This window comes from Chrysoperla carnea, chromosome 5 (genome assembly GCF_905475395.1).
Source record: "Chrysoperla carnea chromosome 5, inChrCarn1.1, whole genome shotgun sequence".
Classification (NCBI taxonomy): domain Eukaryota; kingdom Metazoa; phylum Arthropoda; class Insecta; order Neuroptera; family Chrysopidae; genus Chrysoperla; species Chrysoperla carnea.
Window position 1 is genome coordinate 48,139,074 of NC_058341.1, and position 26,729 is coordinate 48,165,802.

The 26,729-nt window shown below is 30.0% G+C and overlaps 1 protein-coding gene across 4 annotated transcripts in view; it reads right to left on the reverse strand.

Annotated features, from left to right (window-relative positions):
- Positions 1–398: 398 nt before the first annotated feature.
- Positions 399–26,729, reverse strand: part of LOC123300907 (homeobox protein Meis3-like) — an 89,971-nt gene continuing 63,640 nt past the window's right edge. The window contains exons 2-9 of one of the 4 annotated variants that reach the window (XM_044883576.1): positions 5,803–6,123; positions 4,449–4,620; positions 4,236–4,383; positions 4,067–4,170; positions 3,275–3,778; positions 1,949–2,102; positions 1,788–1,889; positions 399–719 (exon numbers count right to left, since the gene is read on the reverse strand). In XM_044883576.1, the coding sequence (XP_044739511.1) occupies positions 511–719; positions 1,788–1,889; positions 1,949–2,102; positions 3,275–3,778; positions 4,067–4,170; positions 4,236–4,383; positions 4,449–4,620; positions 5,803–6,095 (1,686 nt within the window). In that variant the 5' untranslated portion in view covers positions 6,096–6,123 and the 3' untranslated portion in view covers positions 399–510. Of the gene's footprint in view, positions 720–1,787; positions 1,890–1,948; positions 2,103–3,274; positions 3,779–4,066; positions 4,180–4,235; positions 4,384–4,448; positions 4,621–5,802; positions 6,124–26,729 lie in introns of all 4 variants that reach the window. The other 3 variants (XM_044883577.1, XM_044883575.1, XM_044883578.1) reach the window with 3 other exon arrangements.

A 26,729-nucleotide genomic window follows, 5' to 3' on the forward strand; every position in this document is an offset into this window, starting at 1 on the left:
TCATTATTAAGATATTAAAAACTCTCAAGATGTGGAAAATCAGCGTTTAATAATTTTAATTGAAATAAAAAAGTAGGTTTTAAGACACCATTTTAGATATGGAAAATTTTAGAAGAATTAAATGCTAATACTATCAATACTTTTGGTAATAAATCATTAATTTTAGAAAATATTTCTTAACTAAGAATGTTTAACATGGCCCTCTTAAAGTTTTTTGAATTTATCCAATCAAATCTCTAAATGAATTTTGTAAGCATTAATAATTTATGGGGATTTAATTAAAAAAATGCACCACTTTATTATAAAACTTTTTTTTCCTTTTTCTTTATAATATTTTATAATTCAAATCAAATTAGAAATATATAATTTATTGATTGAATTATTTTTCATTTCAGTGAGGTATATATTACGTATACAAGTTTTCAATAAACCGAAAATGGTTTTAAATGTAAATTAAAAATTAGAGTTTTAATTCGACCTTTTGCTTTTTAAATTTTAAGAATTGACTTACTACTGATGTTCAGATTCAGAGCTATGATTTGAATACGCTGCTCCAGCTGTCGTGGATGGCTCAATAATTGGAGGAGGTACGGTTGATTGGTTTCGATTATGTAAATCTTGTGGATTTGCACCTTGACTGCTAGCATCAATTACTAAATTACCTTCATCACCATCGGAACTATATGAATCACAATCATCGTCGGAACTTGATAATACACCTAGAACATTTTGGGATAATTATTTATTTCATGCAGTTCCTTATGTTATACATTCTAAGATACACAGAGTTTTTGATTAGCGCCGATATTTTCTAGGTAATAAACGTTTGTTGATCTAGAAAATTTTCGTGGGGTGTACTAATTAATTCGAAATTCCACAAGTGTTAAATAGAATCAAATTAAACTTTTCGCAGTAGTCGGATAAATGACTTATCTCGAATTATGAAATATTTTAAGATTAAATTTAGATTATTTACTCAATTTCAGAAGGTTAAAATATAAAGAGTCTCAACTTTTAAGGTCTTCATTACTTTTCAATACTTCCAATATAACTTTTCATCTCTATTTCAAAGAATGAGAGACATTCATGCTGGCCACAAACTCAGATTTACCTTTCCGTGGACACAATCCAGTAATTGAAGTTTTTGGTTTAATATTTAAATGTACTCATTCTGTGCTTTTACGCCTTTATTTGAACTAAAACGCCTTTTCATTTATTGAACGAAACAATATTTTGCCTAAATTTTGAGTAAAGTCCTTCATTTTTAATGCTTCTATGACTCGGCAACACGTTAAGGTTGAGATAACTTTCCGCGATAGAAAAGCGAAAATTTGTGTCCTAAATACAAGCCTATCTATCTATTTATATCCCTTGCAACTTTCTTCAAGATTAGCTCAGCGAATGAGAAAATTCATAATCTCCCTCCAAATTGTATCAAAACCGATTCAACGACTTTGACATGAAAAGTTTATAAATACACAAACTTTCACATTTTATATTAGTATGAATTTCTTTACGATTGTGGGCATATAGACAGACGATCAGGGTCAAACTTTAAGAATAGAATGTAGTTTCGTTAAAAATTCTAGTTTATTCGAAAGCAAAATTGTTAAATTTAATAAAATTTATCACTTTTATAAACTTCGAACTAATTATTTCGAAACATCCCTGGGATATTTAATGTATAACATAAGTTTCAAATTTTATAATTCTAAAAATTATGAAATAGGTTTATTATTCAATTTAGAATCCGAAGTCAAATTTACTAAACAAAAAATAATTGGTACCGGCATTTGGTTGCAAACTTGCTAAATTATCTGGCCAAAATCTCTTACTGGAATTGATGTTATGTTTTTTCTTGTTATTTTGACTTGAACCTGAAACTTTTACTGTATTTTCATGTTCATGGAAATAAAAGAAAATTCGTTTCAAGAATATATAAATTTACCTTGCGCATTTGTATTATCACCAGGAACACTTGCATCTAACATGGGTTGTAAGATACGTCGTCTTGCATTTATAAACCAATTATTTACTTGGAGTAGGGTTAGATTCGTTTGTGCAGCTATATTTCGTTTTTCATCTTCTGTAGGATAAGGATGCTAAAAAATAAATGAAATATATATCAGGGTATTAATTGTGTCAAGCGATAGTTCGTGGAAATCCATGTTAAATTAATACAAAAAATAATTAGCAAAATTTCACTAATTTTTAATGATATTTATTTATAACTAAGTTTGTTATGAGGAAAATGGAAAGTAGAATGTCATCTCATGTTTTATTTTGTGGTATTGGTTTGTCTATAATTCGTATGAATATCCAAGAAAACGGTAAAATTGCAATTCTTGATTATTACTTATTTATTATTAGGTGTGTTTTCACCATTAACAACACAACACTTTAAATTTGATCGTTTTTTATTCATTTCATTGAATATAAAATCATTATTTAATTCCACTTGTAACATATGACAAGGGCGTTTTAGTCCGAGAGCTGGAAGATTTTTGGGTGGGTGTTTGAGGCATTCTGAAAATTCGTCAGATCTCAGATACTTCTTAAATAATATCCTAATACAAAACTGCAGAACTGGCTGGAGGATAGCGGTATCTTTAGAATCCCTATATATTATCAAACATATAATTTTTTTTATTTCAAAAAATATCTTTGAGGCAAGTAGTATTTTTTTTAAGTAAACTTAAATATTGAAAAATGAAGAAAATAAACAAGCCAGGCCATTTGCGAGGAATTTTAATCCTGCAAGATGCTCGAAAAACTATTTTTCTTGTAATTTTCTTGATAATCTGGCAGTTAGAAAATTCCACCAAAATGATCTGTCTATTTTAGAATATTTATTTTTAATACTAAAAAATATCCTATAAAAATTTCTACTTGTAATTTATTTAATTATAAATAAATAACATTAAAAATTAGTGGAATTTTGGAAATTATTTTCTGTTTTAATATATCAGAGTATGTTTAAAAAGTAGAATTGAGTTAAAATAAAAGAGTTGAAGAGAGATTTCACGCGTCCGATTGTGAATCACACACGTGAATCTTAAATCGCTCGTTTATCTCGATAAACATTCAATCTTAAACTGCATATACGATCTATGTGCAGTTCAACCTGGATAAGCAAGAATATGAGTTTGGTATTTTCAGTCGTCGTAGATCTCAACCTAGACAATTTCCAAATTTCCGGGAAAATATTGTGGGTACTTTTAAATCCACGGTTATCCAAATCAGGTTGTATCCTAAAAGATATGCTTTTACTTACAACTAAATGTTGGAAGAGCCATGATCGCATTACACTTGTTGCATGCTTTGGAAGAACACCACGTTTTTGTTTACGACTACTAGAATGTGTACCAGAACTAGCACGACTTGTAAAATCACTATCACAGTCATCCGCTGAACCACCTGGTGTAGTTGGTGCTGGTGATAATTGACCCGATAATAGACTACTTTCTGAAGGTATTGGACATACACTAACACCAATTTGTCCTAATGGTGTACTACCATGTATAATATGATTATCATATATTGGTGGGGGAACTGTAGGTGGTGTTTGACTATTGGCAACGGATGCTGGATACGCTCCTGGTGGATTTTGTACATGTGCTTGTGGCGGGAAAACATTTGTGGACATATTCATTGCACCAGCTGTCGTTGGTGGTAAATGTAAGCTGTTATCATTTGAGGCATTTGAATGCATTAAGCTTTGGGCATCAGATACATATGGACCGTCACTTAGTTCGTTGTTACTTTGAGCTGGTAACATCTGGAAGAAAAGTAAACACACAATAGAATGATTAATTTTCAATATTTTGGATACGATTTCAATTTCACCACTGGCAATTTGGCTACGATTCTTATGAAAATTCGTCAAAATAAAACTAAAATAAGCAAAATTGTTGCGGCTATTACAGGACACTGGATCTTTCAGTGTAGTCCGATTATTGCAGGGGCTTCTCGAAAACTAATCGAGATATAAAAGAAAGTAGGTTTGACAAAAGCCTATTGTGACGCAATGGAAATCGTAATCGAGCCAAATTGTATAACTACTTACTTGTTGATTTGGACTAATGGCATACGATTGTATAGGACTATTTGAATTTGAACCACTCTCAGAATGATTCATCATGTTGTTATTATTTTCTAAACTTCCAATACCTCCAATTCCTAAAATTTAGCAAAATTATTCTTACGAATTAAACATACAACCCTTAAATTAATACCTTGATTGTAATCTGATCGTAATAAATTTTCCGATTGCATTTTGCCTTTTAAACATGTTATATAACGATTACAAAAATCTTTACATAATTCTTGAACTTTTTCTAATTCCAATAAATGAATTCTCAATACCTGAATTGCTTTAATCATCTAGAAAATTAAAATGGTTTAAATGGCGCAATTTGAAATACAAACTTGAAATAAATCGTTCTTACCAGTCCATCAATTTCGGGATCATTTGTTAAAAATGGTTTACGATCACGTTCTTGATGCTGCACAAACGCTTGTATATCTAAATTAAACGAATCACTACTTTGCGCTTCCGATGATTGTGTTGCTAATTCACATCGTTCAAACAGTAATGCCAATAATGGAAATAATGGATGTCTAAAACAAAATACGTTAATTAAAGAAAACAAAAAAGCAAAGACAAAGTGGCCACAAGAATAAACTTTCAAGATTCGCTGATAGATCTCGGATATTCAGTATAATTTATCAAACTGTTACCTGAATTTTTAGAAATTCGTAGGTGATAGCGATATATCGAATAATCTAAAATGATCAAATGATCGTATTTTGTATACTGATAACTCTTTAATTGATAATCATTCAGTTTGAAAGCAAAATTTTTGTAATTTTTACGATTTTTCTTGCAGGCCCGTTTGTTGAAATTTAATCCTTCAACTTAAAAATTTGCAAGATATCCAAATTAGGACCCAAACATCACGAAAATTCATTTTGTTTGATTATTGGACAAATATTTTCTAACAAAACGTTTGAAATCAATCCCAGAAATGGGCCTTCGTATGAACTTTCGGACGATATGTCAAAATTTGTTCCTTTTATGGGTTTTTAATTTTTTGGGTAGTTGTATCGAAATAGAAAGCAAACAATTTTTCTCGATTATTTGCAATTGCCTTAAGGGAATTAGAAGTTGAATAAGATTCGGCATATAAAAAAAGCGGGTTCATTTGAGCGAATATATTTTTTACTATCATCCAAAATTTTCTTTGAAATTTCGTATTTTGAATTAATTTTTGTCGGTACTTCGAGAACAATTTACCTTGTCGTCAAATGAACTAATTTTTTTTTTTTTTTTTTTTTGCGTCAAAATTATATTATGAAATTGAAATTTATCGAAATTGGAGATAAACAAATTTTCTTAAAAAGGAAAAAATCATAACCAGTCTTTTTTTCTCGAAATTTGATAACAGTCATTATATGCAGTAATTTTGATCCAAAAATATCCGAAACGATATAAAATCCCCAAAAAAACAAGTAAAATCGACAAAAGTTTGATTGTGATTTGATTGAACAAAACGGTTTTCAAGATTTTTTATAATCAATAGTTCTTAGATTTTCCCGATCTCTATAATAATTCCTCGTCAATCATGTTCCTTCATAATTCCCGAATTGTGGTTACTCTAATAGAAATCTGGATTGAATATGTGCTTGCTGTATGAAGAATCAAGTTTAAACCTGTATCAGTGTTGAGACCCATAATTTCCTAACACATTCAGTGTAGTCATTTTGCTTCAAAGTGCTAATAAGCATTGATCAATTACTTACTTATAAACTGCTCGTTTATCTGCCTCAAATTGTGCTTGATCATGTGCACTATTTGAATTGCTTGTGTCCGTGTTACTACTAGTGAATCCTCCATTATTATTTGGTGTTGATGCTTTGTCTAAAGTAACCATTGTTGCAGATTGGGTACTGCAGCTACCACCGACCACACTGGGTGATGTTGTAGAGCTTCGATTGTTGTTTGTTGAATTATTATTGTTTGTTACCGATGCGTTGCCCGCCACACTAAAATGTATGCTGTTATTACTGTGTGCTGGGGCGGGCCACACCTCCATTACATTGAAAAGCCACCTTTCACATTATCTGTAATCAAAAAGATAATATAATTACTAAAGATAAAATATGATTAGTACGAAGTCATCATAAAAAGAATGTAATTAAACATGATTGCTTTCATAACGATGTGGAAAATAAGCCCTTAGGTTAGGATGTAACGCCAAACCTAGTGGCTATACGAATTGGTTAAAGTGTGATTAATTCCGTACATGGTATGCGTAGGGTAGTTACATTCTCGCCGTTACAACAAAAATTAATTTAATTAATAGTTGTGATGGTATACTGAGGTATACTCAACCTTTCAAATTAATTGAGAAACTGAAATAATCAGCCAAAAATGTGATAAAACACATACAAGGTGGCCCTAAAAGTATTGAAACCCCCAAGATTATTTGGCCATGATATCTCCTTGCCTTTGTTTGGCCATGATATCTATTGGCTAGGATTGTTCCTCTTGCTTTAGAGTTACTTATGAAATAAAATATTTGAAATTGGAATGACCTTGAAGGTCATGGTCAAAGTCATATTTGGACGTAAAATATTCTGCTCTTTCCAAATCCACAATAAAAAAAGGGTATTTCCATTAGAAAAATCGATTTTTGGTTCGCTGTAGCTTTAAGGTTATATTCAAGGTCAAATCTAAGGTAACCATTGGATTTCCCATCAAAAAATATCTCGGATACGGTATTTTTCTTTTTTTCCCCTGCTGACTGCGAGATCTCCAGGAGTTTCCATAATTTTGGGACACCATGTATAAGGTATCACAATATAAAACTACCTATCGGATCTGTCCTATAATATACCTACCTACCTACCTATCTACCTAAGATCTAACTTAAGATTTTTGACATTTCAAACAAGAATGGTTTTCAAAGAATGATTGAACTATTTGAGTAAGTCTTTTTATACTTTAACAATTTATACGTGAAGATAATTTATGTAGAGAAGACCAATAGTTCTATGCTACGTTAGACGATCAATAGGAAGTTCAAATTTGGGTATTTTATTGCTGCTTGACAATCAGGGAGGATAACTATTTTTCTGCATGAAATATTCACGAAAAACTCATATGTTAAAGCGATTTATGTTTAGTATAAACAACTGTGAACTAAAGTAATTGTGGTACGTTCCATCACAAATAAATTGTACACGTATATCTCTTTACCATCATAAAGATATATTAAAAGAGACAATACACAACAGCAGCGCCATGGATGGCGTGTCGTGAGGGATAAATATAAATGAATGTATTAATCTCTAATATTGTAGGTACTTCACGTTCTTCTTCTTCTGGTAGTAAGTTGATTCGTTATCGAAATACAATTTAAAATTCAAACAAAACAATACTTATACATTTTTAAGAACATTGAGAAATGTTATTATTGTATTCAAAAATGAAGACCATCTGATAATACTTTTCTGATATGAAAAATGTATTTACAATTTTTTTTAAAATCTGATACAGGATGTATCATTTGAAATACATTTTATCAATATTTACTGTTAAATACAGAGACATTGTGCAAAGAATGATAGTAAAAAATATATTTATAAACTCCTTTTTTGACTTTTATTTCTATTGGAAATAAAAAATAATTGTTAATATCAATCTATTTACACCTGGAGCCACAAATGGCGACAAGTTACGACCTTTGCTTAAAACCGAGCCCGATGATAAATTTTCGAGGATGTATTGTAGTACGCCTTAGCCAAACTAGTGGGAATACAGGAATGATGAAAATGATAACAAGCAATACAACGTACGCTCAAGAGTGACACAGGGAAATTTGCCATAATAATAATAATAAGAATAATATTTTATTGATTCTCTTTCGATATACAATGTATATATAGAATTCGTCAAACATAGAATTCGCCATGAACAAAGAATTCATAGAATTCGCCATGAACAAAGTAGTTTAAACCATGCAGCGAAATTGTGGGTACCAGTTAAATAAAATCAGTTTCAATCGTAATGTAGAAGAACTTACAACTAATCTTGAACATTCGGTATATATTTTGTATATTATCAAAATGCATCTAAAGTACATAATATATAAAACACACATATACTAATCGTACAATATAACGTGGGAAGAACGCACGTATTAGGGAAAATTTAAAAACAGAATTTTACTAAAGTTGAGTGTTTTTAATGAGCCAACTACAACAAATCGTACACGAAGAGGAAATTTCTTGGAAAAAACCCGTCAACTCGATTTTACTTTTCTTTGGTAACCGTCTCACGAAAGAGAAGAATGGAAATAATAGACTTTTTATTAAAAGCTGTAGCTGGAGTCAAGAGCTGTTAAGAACTTTCGAGTCGAGAGTAGACACAAGTAGGAAATACCAAGCTTGACAATAAAATTGAAACATCCAATCTTCAAATCCCGGTTGTCACAAACTACTATCTATAAATATATAGGAGACTTTCTATAGATATAGATAGTCACTCATCACGATATCTCTGGAACTATAAGACCTAGAGACTTGAAATTTGGCAGGAATATTCCTTTTGCCAAGTAGAGGTCAGCTAAGAACGGATTTTACGAAATTCCACCCACAAGGGGGGTTGCGGGGGTGTTCATGAATAAAAAATTCATATTTTTCATTTATGGCTTTTAATAGTTCAAAACTTGTTTAAAACATTGGTCAGAATGTTTTAAATTACATTTAGAAATTTTTTTAACCTTCGGAGGGTAGAAAGGTGTAGCGAAAAAGTGGGAAGGAAATATCGAATATTTACAAATATACCTAAGTGGGGTATCAAATAAAAGAGCATGACGTGTACATTACAAAACTGTTATCCAACGCAAGGAAATGTGGAGGGAGGGGTGCAAGTGGGGATGTTGCCCAGCAAAGCGGGTAGTTCCCAGCTAGTATTAAATATATTCTCAAGTAAGTAAAAAACGAGCCCCGCATTATCAAAGGGTATGATCCAAATAAGGACTAAACATGATACTATAACAACAGCGACCAGATGTTGAAACGAAAAATCCTCCCAAGATGAACCAATATTGACCAGGTTGTTATTTGTTATATGGATTATACTAAACCATTCTTAGAATTTTTTAACGAACTTTATGAAGTTCCACGCTGAAGAGAAAAATTCCACGCAAAATTTTTTTATTGGTGCTTAATTCTTAAGAATTGGTCATTATTTCAGAAAGCAAATTCACATGTACGCAAAAATATTTTGACCTTTCAATCAATTTCCCGCCTAGGGTTATGGCCCATGTGGCCCCATATGTAAATCCAGGCCTGTTCGTAAATATGGTAAATTCAATATTCATTCCATTACGAGTAAATAGATTTACTGTGTATAATACATGCAGCAGTGGACCAATGACACTTCCTTGTGGTACTCCAGATGTTACGAAGCATTGTAAATTGTTTCCAAATTATAGTATTCCAATTGTACCACAGTTAATATAATATATATAATGCAAAAAATATATGATTTTTAAAAAGAAATATAATGTTGTTGCGTGTTATATACTAGTTTTGGATAAGTGAACCTATTTTTAAATATTATAAGTTGTCAAACTATACATACATACACATACAGTACAAAATATTATAAATTCAAACATCAATAATATGATTGGCGAATCGCCAAAGGATATGAATATCAAAATATAATAATATTTATATAATTATTAAATATCTCAAATTGTAGTATTCTGATTCGGATGTGCTGTGTGTTGAGAGAAAAGAGAAGAGAACAAAAAGAGATGTATTGTTATTTGTTTCAAATTTACATAAAAATAAGAAGAAAAAACTATAATAATTGGAATATGTTTAAAAAAATTTTTATTATAAACTAACAAATCTATTGTATAGAGATAGACGTAAAAATTAAAATCAAATATTTGTTCCTTGGCATTATTATTATTTTTTATAAAGACAATTGGCCAATTCTAAGTCTATTCTTGGAAGGATGGGGGTTGTGGGTTTGAAATTATTAATCTATTATGGTGTATAATATTTAGTTGTTTTTGGGAGGAAGGGATGCATTTCTTGCAGTCCTCTTGGATTCAACATAGTTTAGGCTGAAGCCCATTAGTTTGTTTATTTCAAAAATTTAAAAAAACCAAGTTGATATGATGGTTTGATAATATAAAGTTCTACACATTTAATTTTATGTGACGTATAGTCACACAGATCATCAAATAAAAAGGTTGAATCATGTTTTGCTTAAACAGTTATTCACTACTAGCGACCCGCCCCGGCTTCGCACCGATGAAATGTTGATACTAAATATAATAAAGGATGTTTTTATATACAAAAATGTGTTTATTTACGACATCACATAAAAAACCTCTAAAATATCAGTGTTACTGTTTCTTTACTTTATTATGCATGTATGATACTCAGGTGTTCTTTAATTGTCCTCAACTTTCGCTTCCTGAATACGCTGAGAAAAAAAGAAGACAATGAGTTAATTAACCTACTCTTATATTAATCAATTAATAGAAAATACAATTGTTCAAAATAAAATTCATTCAATAATAAAACACCACTTAAACAGAGGATGTGTTTTATCATAGTGTGAAGGAGTGACCTAAATGCAAAAAACTATTAAAAAAAACACAATTTGGCTACTTATATTAGTATAAAACAAAAGTTATATTACATCCCCTTTTTTTTTGTGAATTAAGTTTTGTACGCAACCTATCGTGCACATGTCACATACCTTAGTATTTGATCAAAACGGACAGTGTACTCACGGAAAAACCACACTGTATATTGTGTTGCAGTTGTAAGTTGATACGATATATGTATAATATTTTGTTTTCGAGTTTTTTTTAATAGTAATATTATTTTTTGGATGAGAAAGCTTTAAATTATAATTTACCAATTTCATGAAACATTTGCTTCCTTATACATGAATAACTAACTGTAGGAAAATATCAGCTACAATTTTGATGATTCAAAATGTTTTTGGAAAATTTTATAGTTTTCCTCTTATATCTCTGAGGTTCAAAGTTTAGTAAACCAGTTTAAAACTACGTTGCAGTTGCAACCAGACGGTTTTTGTGGTTATTTGTTTATAAATTTCATTGATTTAATTTTTTTCTATTTATTTATATCGGAAAATCGTCTGTTTTCAAACTGGTTTGGAAGTTCTTTCCATTTTTCATCCATGTGAGATAAAACCATTTATTTTACACATTCAATAATCAACTAATATCCACGAACGTGTCGAAATTAACAGTTTAGTATTTCCAAATGAATTCATCATTAAAACAGTTTTTATCTTCAAATACCTACCGTAACTAAAAAATATCCTCCGTTGACAAACAAACCTCTTTAAGCTAATAAAAAACGTATGCAGTATAAAATGTTTTATAAAATATATTATTTTTTTACATAAAAAACAAACAGTAAAACAAAATTAAAAATAATAATTTCTTGAATTGTAAAATTATACAAGTACAAATTTGTACTAATTATCTTCCATAACCCCACATCACCCAAACAGAAAAAAACTTTATTAATTTATAAGTACTTTAAATAAAAATACAAAAATTTTTATGTAAAAAAATTTGGATAAGACAAAATATATTTCACTCTATGGATCCGTAGGTCAAAATAGGCTTTTTCTTATGGAAAGCTCTCTCAAAATAAGCTATTATATTCCTTAAAATAATTGTTAAAGCGGTTTTTTATAAGGTGTCATTAATAAAAGAATATTTCAAGAGAAACATTCCAGACGCTCATTTAAATCTAGTTACAGGAAACTTTGATTTTATTAGGAAAACTGCATTAAACGATTTATTTTCATTGAAAAACATCTTCACTCTTCAGACTTAATCTTTAAGGTTGTATGCATGCTTGACTTTTCACAATTTCTAAAGATACTCACTATTGGGACTAATATTAGATGAAATATTTCTCACAGAAATAATTTAAGATTTCTTCAAGTTTTATTGAACCAATAAGAGATGCGTCAGAATTAAAAAAAAATATCCATTTTTCGCATTTTGCGCATTTGCAGTCGCTTTTTTAAGATTTTGAAAGCCTTTTTTCCAGAATCCGCTTTCAAGAGATTGCTTAACGGGATTATTTTCGAAATACACACAGTAAATTAAAATTTGTTTGTATAATCTCACCTGCGAGCAAAACGCAAAATAAACTTTTATCGCGACGACTGCTATTTAAAAAAAATCAGAGTTATCTCAGTAATATGGTATGCTTTTGCCCTTTTTACTAACTAGTCTGGCGGTAAAACTAGTTTCAGAACATACCTAAGAATGCAATACCGGTAATGCCATCATATTTTGGTTATTGCCATGTACTACTGGAACAGGTAACAACCTGTAATGGCACAGAAAATTCCAGGCGCAACGACTGCGATAAATAATTTTTTTTTACGAATGCGAAATAAGTTCTTTCTTTGTTCACGTTTGTCCGTGCAACGACAAATGGCTTATCAATGAGCGCGTAAAATTTATTTGTAGCACATGTATTGAGCATAAAGCTTTTCACGAAAATAGAACAGAGAGAAAGTACTTTTTATCCGCATGAGTAAAAAAAAAAAATTTTCCATAGTGCTTATAAAGATAGTATGCGGATTCATCTTACTGGATTAGTGAAACCTGTATACTTTCTTAAAAAGGCTCCAATAAATATAATTGCAAAACGTACAATGTCGTACGGAACACTTAACACACAAAATGCAAAAAACAAAGAATCATTAAAACAAGAAAAAACTTCGTTAAAAAATTTATTTTCCCTTAATTTACATTACACACAGTAGGCAAAAACAACAAATTGTTTTCATCGCCATCCACAAACAACAGGAGTAACAAACGAGCTGAATGGAGCTATGGCTGTTGAGTATATGAACGTAGAAAAGAGTCGTAACATAGCATAAGTAATAGAATACGAAAGTGAATTAGGTAAATTAAAAATGTTATTTTCTCAAGTTTCAAATCATTCTACATAGCTCACACACATATACTTGCATATAGAGGAGAAGTGTAGTACCTGCGATCAAAATATACATTTGTATTTTTTAAAATCATTAAAATATATTAATGGAAATAATTTTTCTTTAAAGTAGTATTATTTTTTCATACATTGTATTATTTTGTGAATTTAAAAAAAAAAAAAATATATAATAAACAGCGATTAATAAAAACCATAATTCTATTTTATTAATTTTTTATCCATGGTATACAATTCTAAAATATCACCCTAAGGTACCAAAGATCGTCGTCATCGTCACCGGTTTGCCCTGAAGGCACTTTCTTCAGTATGCAATCATTAAAATCCTTTGAGTGAATAGCATCATAAATGTATTGATTGAAACATGTTTTCTAAGATTCCAGTCACAGCTTCAACGGGTTTTTATTGACTCTTTTTCTCCACTAAGCTAACATATATATTGATAAATACACATATCTAGAATTTGGTTTGTGGGTTAATTATGTTTTGTCTAACATAATTTAAAGGTAGCTTGGTATTTGCACAGACTAAGAATAGGGCTAGTTAAATCCTAAAGTTTCAGAAATTTTGACGAAATAATAAATAAGTTCCTAATTTTGACAATTTACGTCTAAATTAACATCTCAGAAACAAAACGACGTGGTGCTATTTTTTTTTTATTCTAAAAACATTCCTTTCAACTCTCTACTTTCTATCGCTCCTACATGCAAGTTTATTTTTTTTTTGTTCATTCATTAAGAGGTAACAAATGTAAAAATTGTTTTTCCGGCATTGGACGACTAGAGATGTCTGTTATTTGACAAATTTAAAATTACGATTTTCTGCAATTTTCAAGTGGTTGAAGAACGGACTTCTTTTTTTATACAGTGTCAGACAAGACAATTTTTTCATCTTTTTAAAGAAATAATAAAAAACACAGGTATCCTCCGAATTGAATATTACAGAGGCAATTGAAAACTTTCAGGGCAACGTGAAATAGAATGCCCTACAAAAATTTCCGTAGATAAAAGAGTTGTAAAGGGTAGGCATAATTAAGCCACACACCGTTTTTTAGAGCTGTATTTATCACCGGCAATTTATGCGCATCAAGACTAATCGAAGAAACTAATCGTAAAACTAATTTCGTGCGTACCTGGAGGACTATGTTCAAGAATGTGCGTCGTTTCAAAATTTACCAACATTTTATGTTATATTTAAAACTGAAATAGACAATAGACAACTTGTAAACGAATGAATAGTAATAGCTAATTTTTTTACGCAAAAAAATTTGTTATTTCTATTTTACTTGAAAACTAGTAAAAAATATTATTTCTATTTTACTTGTCTTTGTATAGTTGATATATATCATTTAATAACAATATTTAACGAGAAATCACAAAGTGATTCAAGGTACATTTTATTCGGGGTGCAACACCTTGCCGTACTTATACACAGCCTGTTAGAAGAGCTAGAGAGCTTCTTCTCATCATGCTTTTCTGATTGTAACACAACAATGTTTGTGTTATTGATTGCGCTTCATAAGAGAACAAGCAGCTTTTTAACACACAGCCGCTTTGTTTGTTGAAACGTCGTCGAACAAGAAAATAGTACAACTCTTGTATTAGAAAAAAAAATTTGTTCGAATGTGCCATACAACCTCTATATTATGTAAATTTTTTTTAAATATAAAAGCTAAGTAGTAGGTGAGGAAAAAAAGGCTTTTACTTGGTTAAAATTTAAATAACTTAACACGTATTTTTGTTAGGGGAACATAACTTATTTCATCGAAAATAAAAATTAAATTTGATGGAATTTCTTCATAAATTTGAATATTGTTAACTTTTGAACGACGAACAGTTTGTATACATAAATTTGCTTAAAATTTTTGAACTAATGGACTTGGATATCTTTCTTAATAAATGCGGAGGTTTATTTGGTGCAATATTGCCTAAGAATATTGCGTCATTGAAAGGTATGTTCTATTTATAAAAGCCTATCCAAAAATATCCTGCAAAAAAGAAGGAACAGCAAGCTAAGACATAAATTCCTATATATTATAAATGTGAAAGTAAGGATGTTTGTTTGTTACGCTTTCACGCAAAAAGCGAATGAATTTGAATGAAATTTTACAATAATATAGCTCATACATCAAACTAACGCATGAGCTATAATTTATAAAGATATATTTAAAAAAAATTTAAATTTAGTCTATGACATTTGTCATCTATGAGTTACAGTTCATGGCCACCTGTTTTGATATACTCAACGAATCACATTTTAAAAAAAAATTAAAATCTGTACATATTTCGAGGGTTATGGATTATTTTAAGCCCAGTGAAGCGGGCAGGTATCAAACTAGCTTAAAATAAATTGGAAACGAATTGTAATCGTTATGTTTCCATGTAAACCATCCACCCCCATGTCACACTTCATCACAATAAACAATAATCGATTGACACCACCCCCCAAGTTTGCGTGATATATTTTATGAATAGTTTCCTGTTTATTAGTTTATAAAATTACTGGCTAATTTTTTTTTTGCATGAGAGAATTGAAAAAAATACACTCGAATCAGGGAATCTTTTGTAATGAAGGGAATATTGCGCCAGATATTTGGTCCCGAAGGCGTTTTTTTTTTTCATGATCTCCTTTTCCAGCTATTTATCAATCAAAACTGATATAGCCACAAGGACCGCAGACTATAAAATAAATACGAAACGAACCGCGAACCATGAATATACTCGCCAATAGATACAACGACGTTTTCTAAAAAATGAATCCTAGCTAGATTGATTTTTCATCCCAAAAACTCCGTGCATACAAAATTTTATGAAAATCACTGGAGCCATTCTTGAAATTCTATATATATCGAACAAGAATTACTCGCTTAATTATATAAGATATAAAGACTTTGCATTACATACTCCACAAAAATTTTGTACATAGCGGTTAAAAAAACGTAAAAACGGTTAAAAAAGCAACACAAACAAACAAAGACAGCAACTCCAACAAAAGTACAATGTGAAAGTGGAATAGAAATACATTAATGAACACTTAAAGAACAATTATATACTCATTAAGACAACTTCGTTGTGCTCGGTGACAAACGTAGGCGGCAGGACATTGTGTGTGTTTGTGTGTGTGTATTGGCGGTGGGTGCTACTTACTACACTGTGCTTGGCAAACATTGTGTCACACAAACTTAAATTCAGATACCTCACTCACATTACTGTAGCATACCCCCGCATTATTCTCACTCAGTGAGGGGATGAGTAGATTGGCCTCATCCCCTATATTACTTTGAAAGTAGAACTAACTATACGCGTGCTATTTGCCACCCTCAAATACGTACCATCGTTTAGATTCAACCCTACATATAAATATATTTTACCTCATTCTCTCATTCCTGTATTTGGATTCTCTTCTATATCGTGTAGTACTTACTCTTTTACTATTATCTCTTGTGTTGTCGTAACTACAGCTCCTCTATCGTTCTCCACTCCACTCCCCTCTCATTTACAGAATCAAATTGGTTAAATTAAATTTGTTTCAACAGAAAATATGTAAAACTGTGTAAAAAGAAATATTATATTTTCTACGTAGAAATATTTCTATAATAGACATCAAAAATAATTATTATTTAAATGGTCTTTGCTAACCCTGGTGGCTCAGTTTGCAAAGGTATTTGTCATGTATTGCATGTTATATGCATGAAGGAGGTGTGCTCAACCTCCCACAATAATCAAGAAGCTGAAATAATCAGCAAAAAAAAAGTGATAAAACATGTAAAGGATATCATAATGGGCCTCTGGCCTTTAATTGAGTTTCGGACTGTCGGTCGTCATTCTTTTGGACTGTTTTGGATTTCTGGCAATGTTTTTCAGCGCTCGAATCGAAAATGAGGCATCGATAAGGCCTTATTTCCCCCTCAGATAAATGACAAAAAAAAAACTAAGTCATATACGATTTGATGTTTTCTTTATATATTCTGAAAGGAGGCTGTGTGTCCTAATGAAAGAATATATTTTTAGAAGGAGTTCGTAAATGAGCAACATAGGTCAATTGGATAGAACAAAAGTTTAAATGTAAAAATTATTTCTTACAAATATACAACTTTTGTTTGAAACATTTTTTCAAACCACTGTTTACCCATGAGGGCGCCAATTAGATTAGAACATTATAGTACGTATTATATGGGAATATCAAGTATGTATTTGTGACTCCACAGTCCTGTTATATATACACGACTGTGGCTACTTAAGAGTGGCTATCTTTCTTTACTTACATAACGTTAAAAAAACATACTATTACGTAATCAAAACTGTCTATACATGGTATTTCAACAATGAACTCAGTCAATTACTGGTTTTCACTTGCTTTTTTTCTTTTTTTTTTTGTTGTCTAATGTTGCTACACAATATATTATAAAATTATATTGCTTCCAATCTGCGCTCAAAAAAGTTGAAATGTTCTGTACTGAAAATGTAACATTTTGAATTATTGAAAAATTGCAGTTTAGTGAAAGTTTGGCGTCCCACAAGTAATATTAATTGTATTTTTTTTCTAAAAATATATTCTCTTTCATTAAGACACACAGTCTCCTTTCAGAATATATAAAGAAAACATCAAATCGTATTATTTTGTCTTTTTCGTTATTTTGGAGTATAAATGTGGCCTTTGCGATACTCCTATTCAATACATCTCCCAATGTATATGAATAGAAACCAATAATGTATACCTTGGCAACTATTAGTCGAATATTTAGTTTGATTTAAATATCTCATAAAATAATTTTCACTTAAACTATATCTTATGTAATTAGTAAAAAATATGCATGAATAAATTTTATAAGTTAATGATTTTGTCATTTATTAACCAAACTCGAATCTTCCTACCTCCATAACTCGTACCTAAACACACTAATTCGGCCTCGTGTCTCATACAAAACACAATGATTGTATGTATAACGAATAGTGCATAAGTAGTTCAGAGTCGACTGATACACTATATTATACATAGAGTTTTAAAATAAGTATGTCGCTTCGTTCTGTTCTCGTTCGTATAAAATGCGCATTCTGTATTAAATTGAAGATGAATTTAAAACTCAACAGTATGAAATAAATGTTGAATTATTTATAGTTTCTAATATTAAAACCTCTTTTTCTTCTTTCAAATATTACCCAAACACAACCAACCATCGTCGGAGATGTTATTTTTCTTTTACAAGATATAAAAAGGTTTGTTTTCATTTATATTCTAGTCAAAAACTGGATGCTCATGCATTTGGAAATTTAGTTACAAATATACAGGTAGGAAACAATCAGGGACCTAATGATTTTAATTTTATAATGGCCGGATCTAATAATAGTGTGGGCAACCGAGTATTACAGAACACTTCCTAACAGTTAATACAACTGTAATAGATAAATTGTTAAAAATATTTAGCATGTATTGATAGATTTATTGATCATATTTGCAGTGCGTCTGGATCGAAGAAGTGATTTTTTTCTAGGTTTTTGACCCTTATGAACACAGGATAAAGCTACTGATAATGAAAATTAAGCCTGAAACATTGGTGGAGACTCTAATCTGGACACCACTCATATCAATATATTATAAATATGAAAGTAAGGCTGTTTGTTTGTTTGTTGATGCTTTTACGCAAAAACTACTGAATGGATTTGATTAAAACTCCGTTATAAAATAGCTCATACATCATCCCTATTTATTATAAATATGAAAGTAAGGTTTTTTGTTTGTTTGTTTATGACGATTTCAAGCAAAAACTACTGAATGGATTTGATTAAACCTCTACAATAAAATTAGCCAGACTAGCACGTGAGCTATAATTTATACATATCTTTTTAAAAAGAAATAAATTTATTCGTGACATGTCACTGTTTCATTTATGGGCATCATTTTGAACCATAAATTACAGTATTTTTTTAAATGGTAAAAAAACAATTCATAACCATCTGTCCTGATATACTCAATGAATTAAACATTTAATAAAATATTAAAATTGTATATATATATTTTACTTGTGTAAAACAATCCCTATCCTTATTTCGAGTGTTATGGAAGGGCGATAAGTGAAAGCAAGGGCGGTGAAGGCTATGACACGGTCGTCTTTACCAGTCTTTACTTTAAAAAGAGCGAAGTGGACGGGTTTATTTTCTTGAATCAAGAAAACATTAACAGGTTACCAAGTTAAGATGGTTCGATACCAAAACGAAAGTGTTAACTTAAAATTGAAATTTTGTATGTCAATTAATGAGTATTTATACGCTTTCTGTATAAATTTCAAGTCGATTCTCTGTACGGTTACGATAAATTAATTTTTAAAAATAGTCTTTTTACAAGGTGGTATATAAAGAAGTCGTAATAAACGTTGGTTTTTTAGTCAATAAGTACTTTTAAAAATATTTTACTGTTTACATGAAAAACTTTTATCAATATCCCTAAAGTTTTAAGCTTTAAAACCATATGAAAATTAAGAACTGTACATAAAAGCGAAAAACTATTTATGGTAAAAGCACTGACTTTGATAGTTTATTTCTACTAAACCGTACAGAGAATCAATATGAATTTTTCACAAAAGACGTATAAAAGGGTGAATAATTAATTGATTTGGATCCTTTTTTGGTATCGAAATACCTTAAGAATCATTTTCTAGCAACTAACTTTTTTTACTCTATGTACACATTTTCAATCAAAAAAAGACTTGCAAAACCACGGCCAAAAGGTAACACATAAAACAATAAAAATAACTGAACTATCTAAGGAAAATTATCGGTTTTAGAAGTGTTAAATACAAAACAGACCTAAAATTTGTATATTATGCAAGTTTTGTTCAGATATTTTGCTCGTTACGTAGTACTTCTTAAATGGTTTTCTTTTCTTCATACATATCTTAGTACTTATATTTTCCTCAGCTGCTCTGCTCTGCTTTTCTCTTGTATATGTATATATATATTGTGTTAGATCAAGTGGAAATGATAATGTTAATAAGATATGATATCAGTATTTATATTATTAACGGAAAAATATAATAATGTCTGTTGTTGTTGTTTATGTTTTGAGTTTGTTATCGATAACATAAACTGTACAAAACAGATAAATTTATTTTATCTACAAGACTTATTGTTTATTTTTTATTCTATATTTTATTATTTATCATCATTATTTTTCATTTACATTTACCTACGTTTTCTCTTTAACAATTAAGAAAAAAAAATTAATTGTTTACATTTTAGATGTAGTAATTGGAAATAGTAATAATTAGTATTTATATAGTAAGAAAGTTGATATCAGATGACAATGCTTTACAAATTACTACCTTTTTTATTGCACACTGAAAAAAAAAATTAAAACAATGACAACCTTATTCCGAAGTTGGCCGTTTCATATTGAAATAAAGTAAAAATACTTTCAAACAATTGCCTAACGATTGGAACAAGTACAGCTAAATATTTTTATTTACATAATAGAATGGGATTGGATGTAGAATATGTAGAATTCATTGATACAAAATCACTGAAGTTAAATAAACAAAATCATTACTTCTATGAAAGAGATTGATTTTAGTTTAAAGTCATGCATTTTATTGATGGAAAATAAAATTGTACTTAGTTGGAATATATAATCGTGTAAATAAAGCGAATATACAAATTAAAATAACATATCTTTGTGTTTGCTTTAAATATAGAATTAGGCTATTACGAAAACATATCTCTCATGTCTAGTCCATATGTGATTGAGGCAACTTTATGAGGATTGTTGTTACCAGTTAACAGAGAGTTTGAAATAAATATATATTGGTCATTTTTATAAGATTTACTATATTTTATGGTATGTATGTAACAAGCATCGATAGCGTTGTTGGTTAAGCTGTATGCCTAGTACACTAAAATCAATAGCAATCCATATGTTGCTGGTTCGTATCCGACTTGGTTATAATTCGAAAGGTATAAACCTTTTATTTATTTTTTTAACTACTCATGAAGTTGTGACCATCACATCAATACTATTCAAAACAACAATTTTTGAAATTTGTTAGACAGGATATTACTTTCATATAAACAACTCATGCGTTTGTGTCAACTTCACCACTCAGCCCCGTATGGCAGTTGTATCACATTCGTGGCACCATTCGCCATATATGATCTCGTGATGAGGTTGAGACAACCTCATATCGGTTGCTATTAAGAATTTTTTTTCAGTATGCTCAGCGTTGCTCGACAAAGATTTAAAATTTTCTAGAAACAAGTCAATTAAAGATTTGCTTTGGGCTTTGTAGTACTTACTGTCTTTTATCTGCCCTTTAAAAACTGTCTAAAACATGTTTCCTTAACCATGGAATTATTTCCTTCTCCTTTTCTCTTTATAGAATAATCAGCGATGATATCGAAAACGTACATACACACACAAAATACAGACAAAATTGGAATCTTTTTTGAAACAAGCCTTTATTGCAAAAATTATCTTTAACAAAGAATATTAAAAACTCAAAGTCAACCGGACTACTTGAGTCTTAAAATAGAATTGCAATAACAGGCTTAAACTGGAATTCAGCAGACGGTGAATAAATAGATGGAAAATAAGAAACCATAGTAATTTACATCAAAAGTATTCAATAATATGATTTAAGAAAAAAAAAATTATATCCAACTCTTTTAATGGTCCAAACATTCAATAGATTTACACCATATATATATATATATATATGAAATACATATCAAGATATACTAATTTTAGTCCCAAGTTTGTAGCGCATAAAAATATTAATTCTGAGAACAAAATTTTGGTATACGTGTTCATAAAATCATCTAATTAGTACATTTTCAGTTATCCGTATGTCTGCCCGTCCGTCAACACGATTATTCAAAAACAAAAAAGGATATCTATCAAGCTGAAATTTTCATAGCGTGCTCAGGGCGTAAAAAGTAAGTTTGAGATCATAAATGAGCAACATAGGTTAATTGGGTCTTGCAGGATCTTTTGGGTTTGTAGGCTCCATATCGTATACCGTTAGAAATAGAACAAAAGTTTAAATGTAAAAAATGTTCCTTATAAAAAAATAAAAAACTTTTGTTTAAATCATTTATTTCGTAAACATTACTGTTTACCCGCGAGGGCGCAAATTAGGAAAAAACTTGTGTACATTTTCTTCAAAACTGTAAAAGAAAGGAAGTTGAAATTATGAAGGTAGCTTCAACTAGTAGTCTTGTGAAAAGTTCTCGAAAAACGAAAAAAATTCTAGAAATACTTTCGAAAATTTTCGAAAAAATAAATAGATTTTATAAACTGTGCTGATTTTGTGTTGAATTTATAAACTTTTCTGTTTTATTAAAAATAATGCAAGCACTGGTATTCAATAATTTCTATACAGAGTATTCCAACAATTAACCCAGTCAATTGGTTTTTTTCCAGGTGTTTCTTTTAAGATTAAGAAGAACTTGTTTAATCATTAGTGATAAAATAAATAAATGGTGGAAACGCAAATAAATTATGCATAGTATACATTCTTCATATATACTAAAAATTTATTTGAGCTCCCACCATATTTATTAAACCGAACAGTCAACAAAAAATTCACGATATTGTTTCTGTATTATTATTCCAAGATCTTAATTTGTGAAAATGCGTTTTTATTTCTCTAAGCTCACAGTTCTTAGGTCCAAAAACTTAAAATTACTTCGCATTCCACGATTATCGGTTTGCAGTGAGTCTTTAAAAATACAGGTAATGCCGTTTCCCACTAACATTTTATTAGATTGGACAGACATAAGAGCTTTTTATTATATTAACGTGTGAGTAGGCACGATGTTTATATCTAGAAATATAACTGCAGGGTTTCCACAACCCCTAAATTCATTGTAATTGAATAAAAATTGATTATTCCATTTTGATCACTTATCTATTACCTATGGTCAAAGATAACAAATTAAAAAGAAAGTGTCTTTATTACCGGCTTTATTTAAATTCATTATTTATCTTCAGAACTGTAATTTTACGCATCGCTACGTACAAAGAAGTACGAAAGGGGAAGATACTAACTAGATGTTATGACAGTCGGAAATTTAAATTAAACATTCTCGGTTTGCATAACTAAAAAATCATTAAAATTATGCTTCCGTAATTAATGAAAAACTAAGCTTGCAAAAAGGTCATTTTTTTATAAACAAATTCCGTCTGAAATTTCTTTTGTAATCTCTATAAGTAGTATTGGACAAGGGTATTTTTAAGAGGGTAAAATTTTTGAGTTGGCAACATTCATTTGTTTGATAACAGATTTTATCAGCAGGCAGTTGCTTTATGTTAAGTTTGGTTTGCCATTTCAGAATGAATAGATTCACGCCAAAGCAATGCTTGCAAATTATTTAATGCAATTGAAAATTTTTAGTAATTTCAATTAAAGGACTTAGCCCCATTAGAATATTTTCTTGGGGATATGTAAAGTCATTTGTCTACGCCGATAGAACAGAGACAGTTGAACACTTGGAATACAACATTAGGCAAGTTATTGGCGAAATACGACTGCAATTGCCGGCAGCCGCGGCGGTTACATGACCGGAATCATATTCAAACATTAATGACATTTAATAGAGAAGTTGCATGTTTTTTTATTTTAATTTTTTCGAAATATTACAAAAAATTATGAAGAAAAATAAAAAAAGAGAGATTTTTAATTTATTTTTTAGAAGAGAAATGATAAAATAACATAGTAATGATCAATGGTTTGTCCCTCAGTTGGCTTTCACTATATTATAACGCAAATTTCCATAGAAACCTATTGGCTCACAACCTCAACGGAGGTTAATATGACATTACCGTTTTATTTATAACAAAATATTTATTAATTATTAATAAAAAAAATGAAATTATTAATTTTAAAAAAAATTACTAAAAATATACTTTAGATGAATTATTATTTCATTTATACATGAATTTGTGGCAAAAAAAATTAATGCAATATCTAGTATCTTGTAGCCCTATTAGCTCAGTTGGTTAAGGGGTAACCAATTCCGTACGCGGTATGCTTAGGGTTCGATTCCCGCCGTCGCAACAAAATTAATTTAATTAATAGTTGTGTAGTGCATGGTATATGCATGAAGGAGGTGCACTCAGCCTCTGAAATTGTTGAACTGATAAATGAAATTATCAGCGGAAAGGTGGTAAAACACATCTATATTATCACAATGGGCTGGCTCTATAGCCTAAGTGTGTCCTTCTTGGACAGCCAATATAACCTAACCTAGCCTAACACAATCTCTATCATCTTTCCAATAAAGCCAATTTCATTGATATTAAAAATATGTTCTTTTGTTTCATTTTATTTTACAGTTGTGAATCACTAAAAAGCACACCGTTATTAAAAAATAATAATGTCTTTTGTTTTAAAATATTATCTCAAAGTGGCAACGTAGTCTCTTCCAATTAAAAAACAAGAATTATTTATTTTTAATTAGGGATTGAACATTGAACATTGTTCAATCGTAGATAGGTATTCAATATAAAAACTATAACGTTAAATTAAGTAGGTGGATGAATGTGAGTGAATATATGATAATTACTTTGTAGGTTCACTACACATTACTATGAGAATTTCCACATCTGTTTTAATTTGTTAATAATGGTGTATGTCCCTGTCCTGTTGTTCGATGTACATTTTTTTTAACGAATTTACTCTTCAAGAAAATTAGCTATAGGCTTCGTATCGATGAAGAAACTTTTAACATACAATCTATAATAAGTGTTAGCTATAAACAAATATTTAAAATAATCTCGCTGAGCCTTCTGGTTTTCGTACATTAATTAAGTTAGAAAAAAATCATTTTGACGAAGGGTTTTGTCATTTTTTTAATAGAAAGAATTTTTATTCACAATTAACCGCAAGTAAAAGTGAGCCAACGATTAACATTAGTAAACGAGAAAGGAAGCAATAGGATAAACTACCTTCGTATCCGATCAATTTTACAGGATGTCCCAAAAGTATGGAAACTCTAAGTCAATTTGGTCATGATATCTCCTTGCATTTATTGGCCAGTATCTCCTCTTGTTTTAGAGTTTTCTATGAAATCTTTGATCTTGGGGATCATGGTCAAAGTCATATTTGGACGTAAAATATTCTGCTCTTTCCAAATTTGCAATAAAAAATAGGGGTTCCCATTCGATTTCTGCTTCGCTTAAGGTTGAAGGTTACGTTCAGATCAAGATCAAATCCAAGGTCTCTATTGGATTACCCGTCGAAAAATATGTCGGATATGGAGGTTATGCTGGGGTAGCATTGCATAAATAACTTTGACCTTGAAAATCATGGTCAAGATAATATTATTGCGTAAAATTTTTCACTCTTTTCAAATCTGAAATAAAAAGAGTGGAGTTACCGTTTGAAAATTGAAAAATCGATTTTTGGTTCGTTGTAGCTTCAAGGTGATCGCACAAGGTCATCATTGGATTTACCGTCAAAAATTACGTCAGATATGTAATTTTTCATTAACCCCCTTCCCCGCTGACTCTGCGAGACCTCCAGGAGTTTCCATACTTTTAGGACACCATGTATAATTAACATAAAAAATGTTTTTTTAAGAATGTTAAATCTAAACCTTTCTTTAAAAATTATCTTTCCCGTAAGAACTACTTAAGAGTCATTTCGCTTAGTTTACGCGACTCCTTCATGGCCAATTCTTCTGAATAATAAAATGTATATTTATTGTAAATTAATATAAAAATTGTATTTTATTAAAATACAGGACATATATTTAAATAAATTAAAAATTCAATAGCCTACGGGTAAGAGGGCGACTGCCTGCTTGTTGAATATAAAATGGTATGATGGTACGTATTACCTAATTAATTTAAACAAAATGTTATTTTACAAAAATTGGTTATTTGAAAATACACATAAAATTTTACTTTCCTTTTTTATTGGTATCAATCAATTATTGGATAATAATGCGATAATTTTTGTCAAACATGAAAATTTATATAGGGTGAACGATATGGTTCGAATACCTTTAGATTTAAATTTTTTTATAAAATTTTATTTTAAAAAAATCGTTGAGTCGAAAAAATTACACATGTTGTCTAAAGAACGTATAGCCCAGTTAGATGAGACGCTTGACATAAATCCAAGAGACCCAGGTTCGACTACTAGTATGCATGTATTTTATTCAATTCTCTTTAATTAAAATTTGTATTATACAAAATTTTATAAACAAATATAATTAATAAATATAGTTTATTATTATTTTATAAAAGTTTGAGTTTATCAATGGAGAATGAACTAAAATTTTTGATTTTTTACGCCGTAGATGACAGTCACGGTAAGAAATGGATTGCGTTTACTACAGTGCTGGTATGGTATAGAGACACCTACTATGAGTGACAGTATTGAATAGGGCTATCCACAAGACGTATTGTTCGTATCGCTAAAAAGTATGGGTCTGACGTCCATACAGCAATGACCTGCCCGCCATAATAATTACTAATTTTACTATTCCGTCAGTGGTTAAATCAGTATGGCATTCACACCGATGCTGCTATAGCTTCAATTAGTATTCTAGTCAAATTAACTTGTTCTTACTACAACTTTTAAAAAATTATGAAAGAAGATTATACGTTAATAAGCCCAATTATCACGAATGTGAGTAGCAGAAAATAACTACTACTTGTTAATTATAAAAAAAAAATAATTC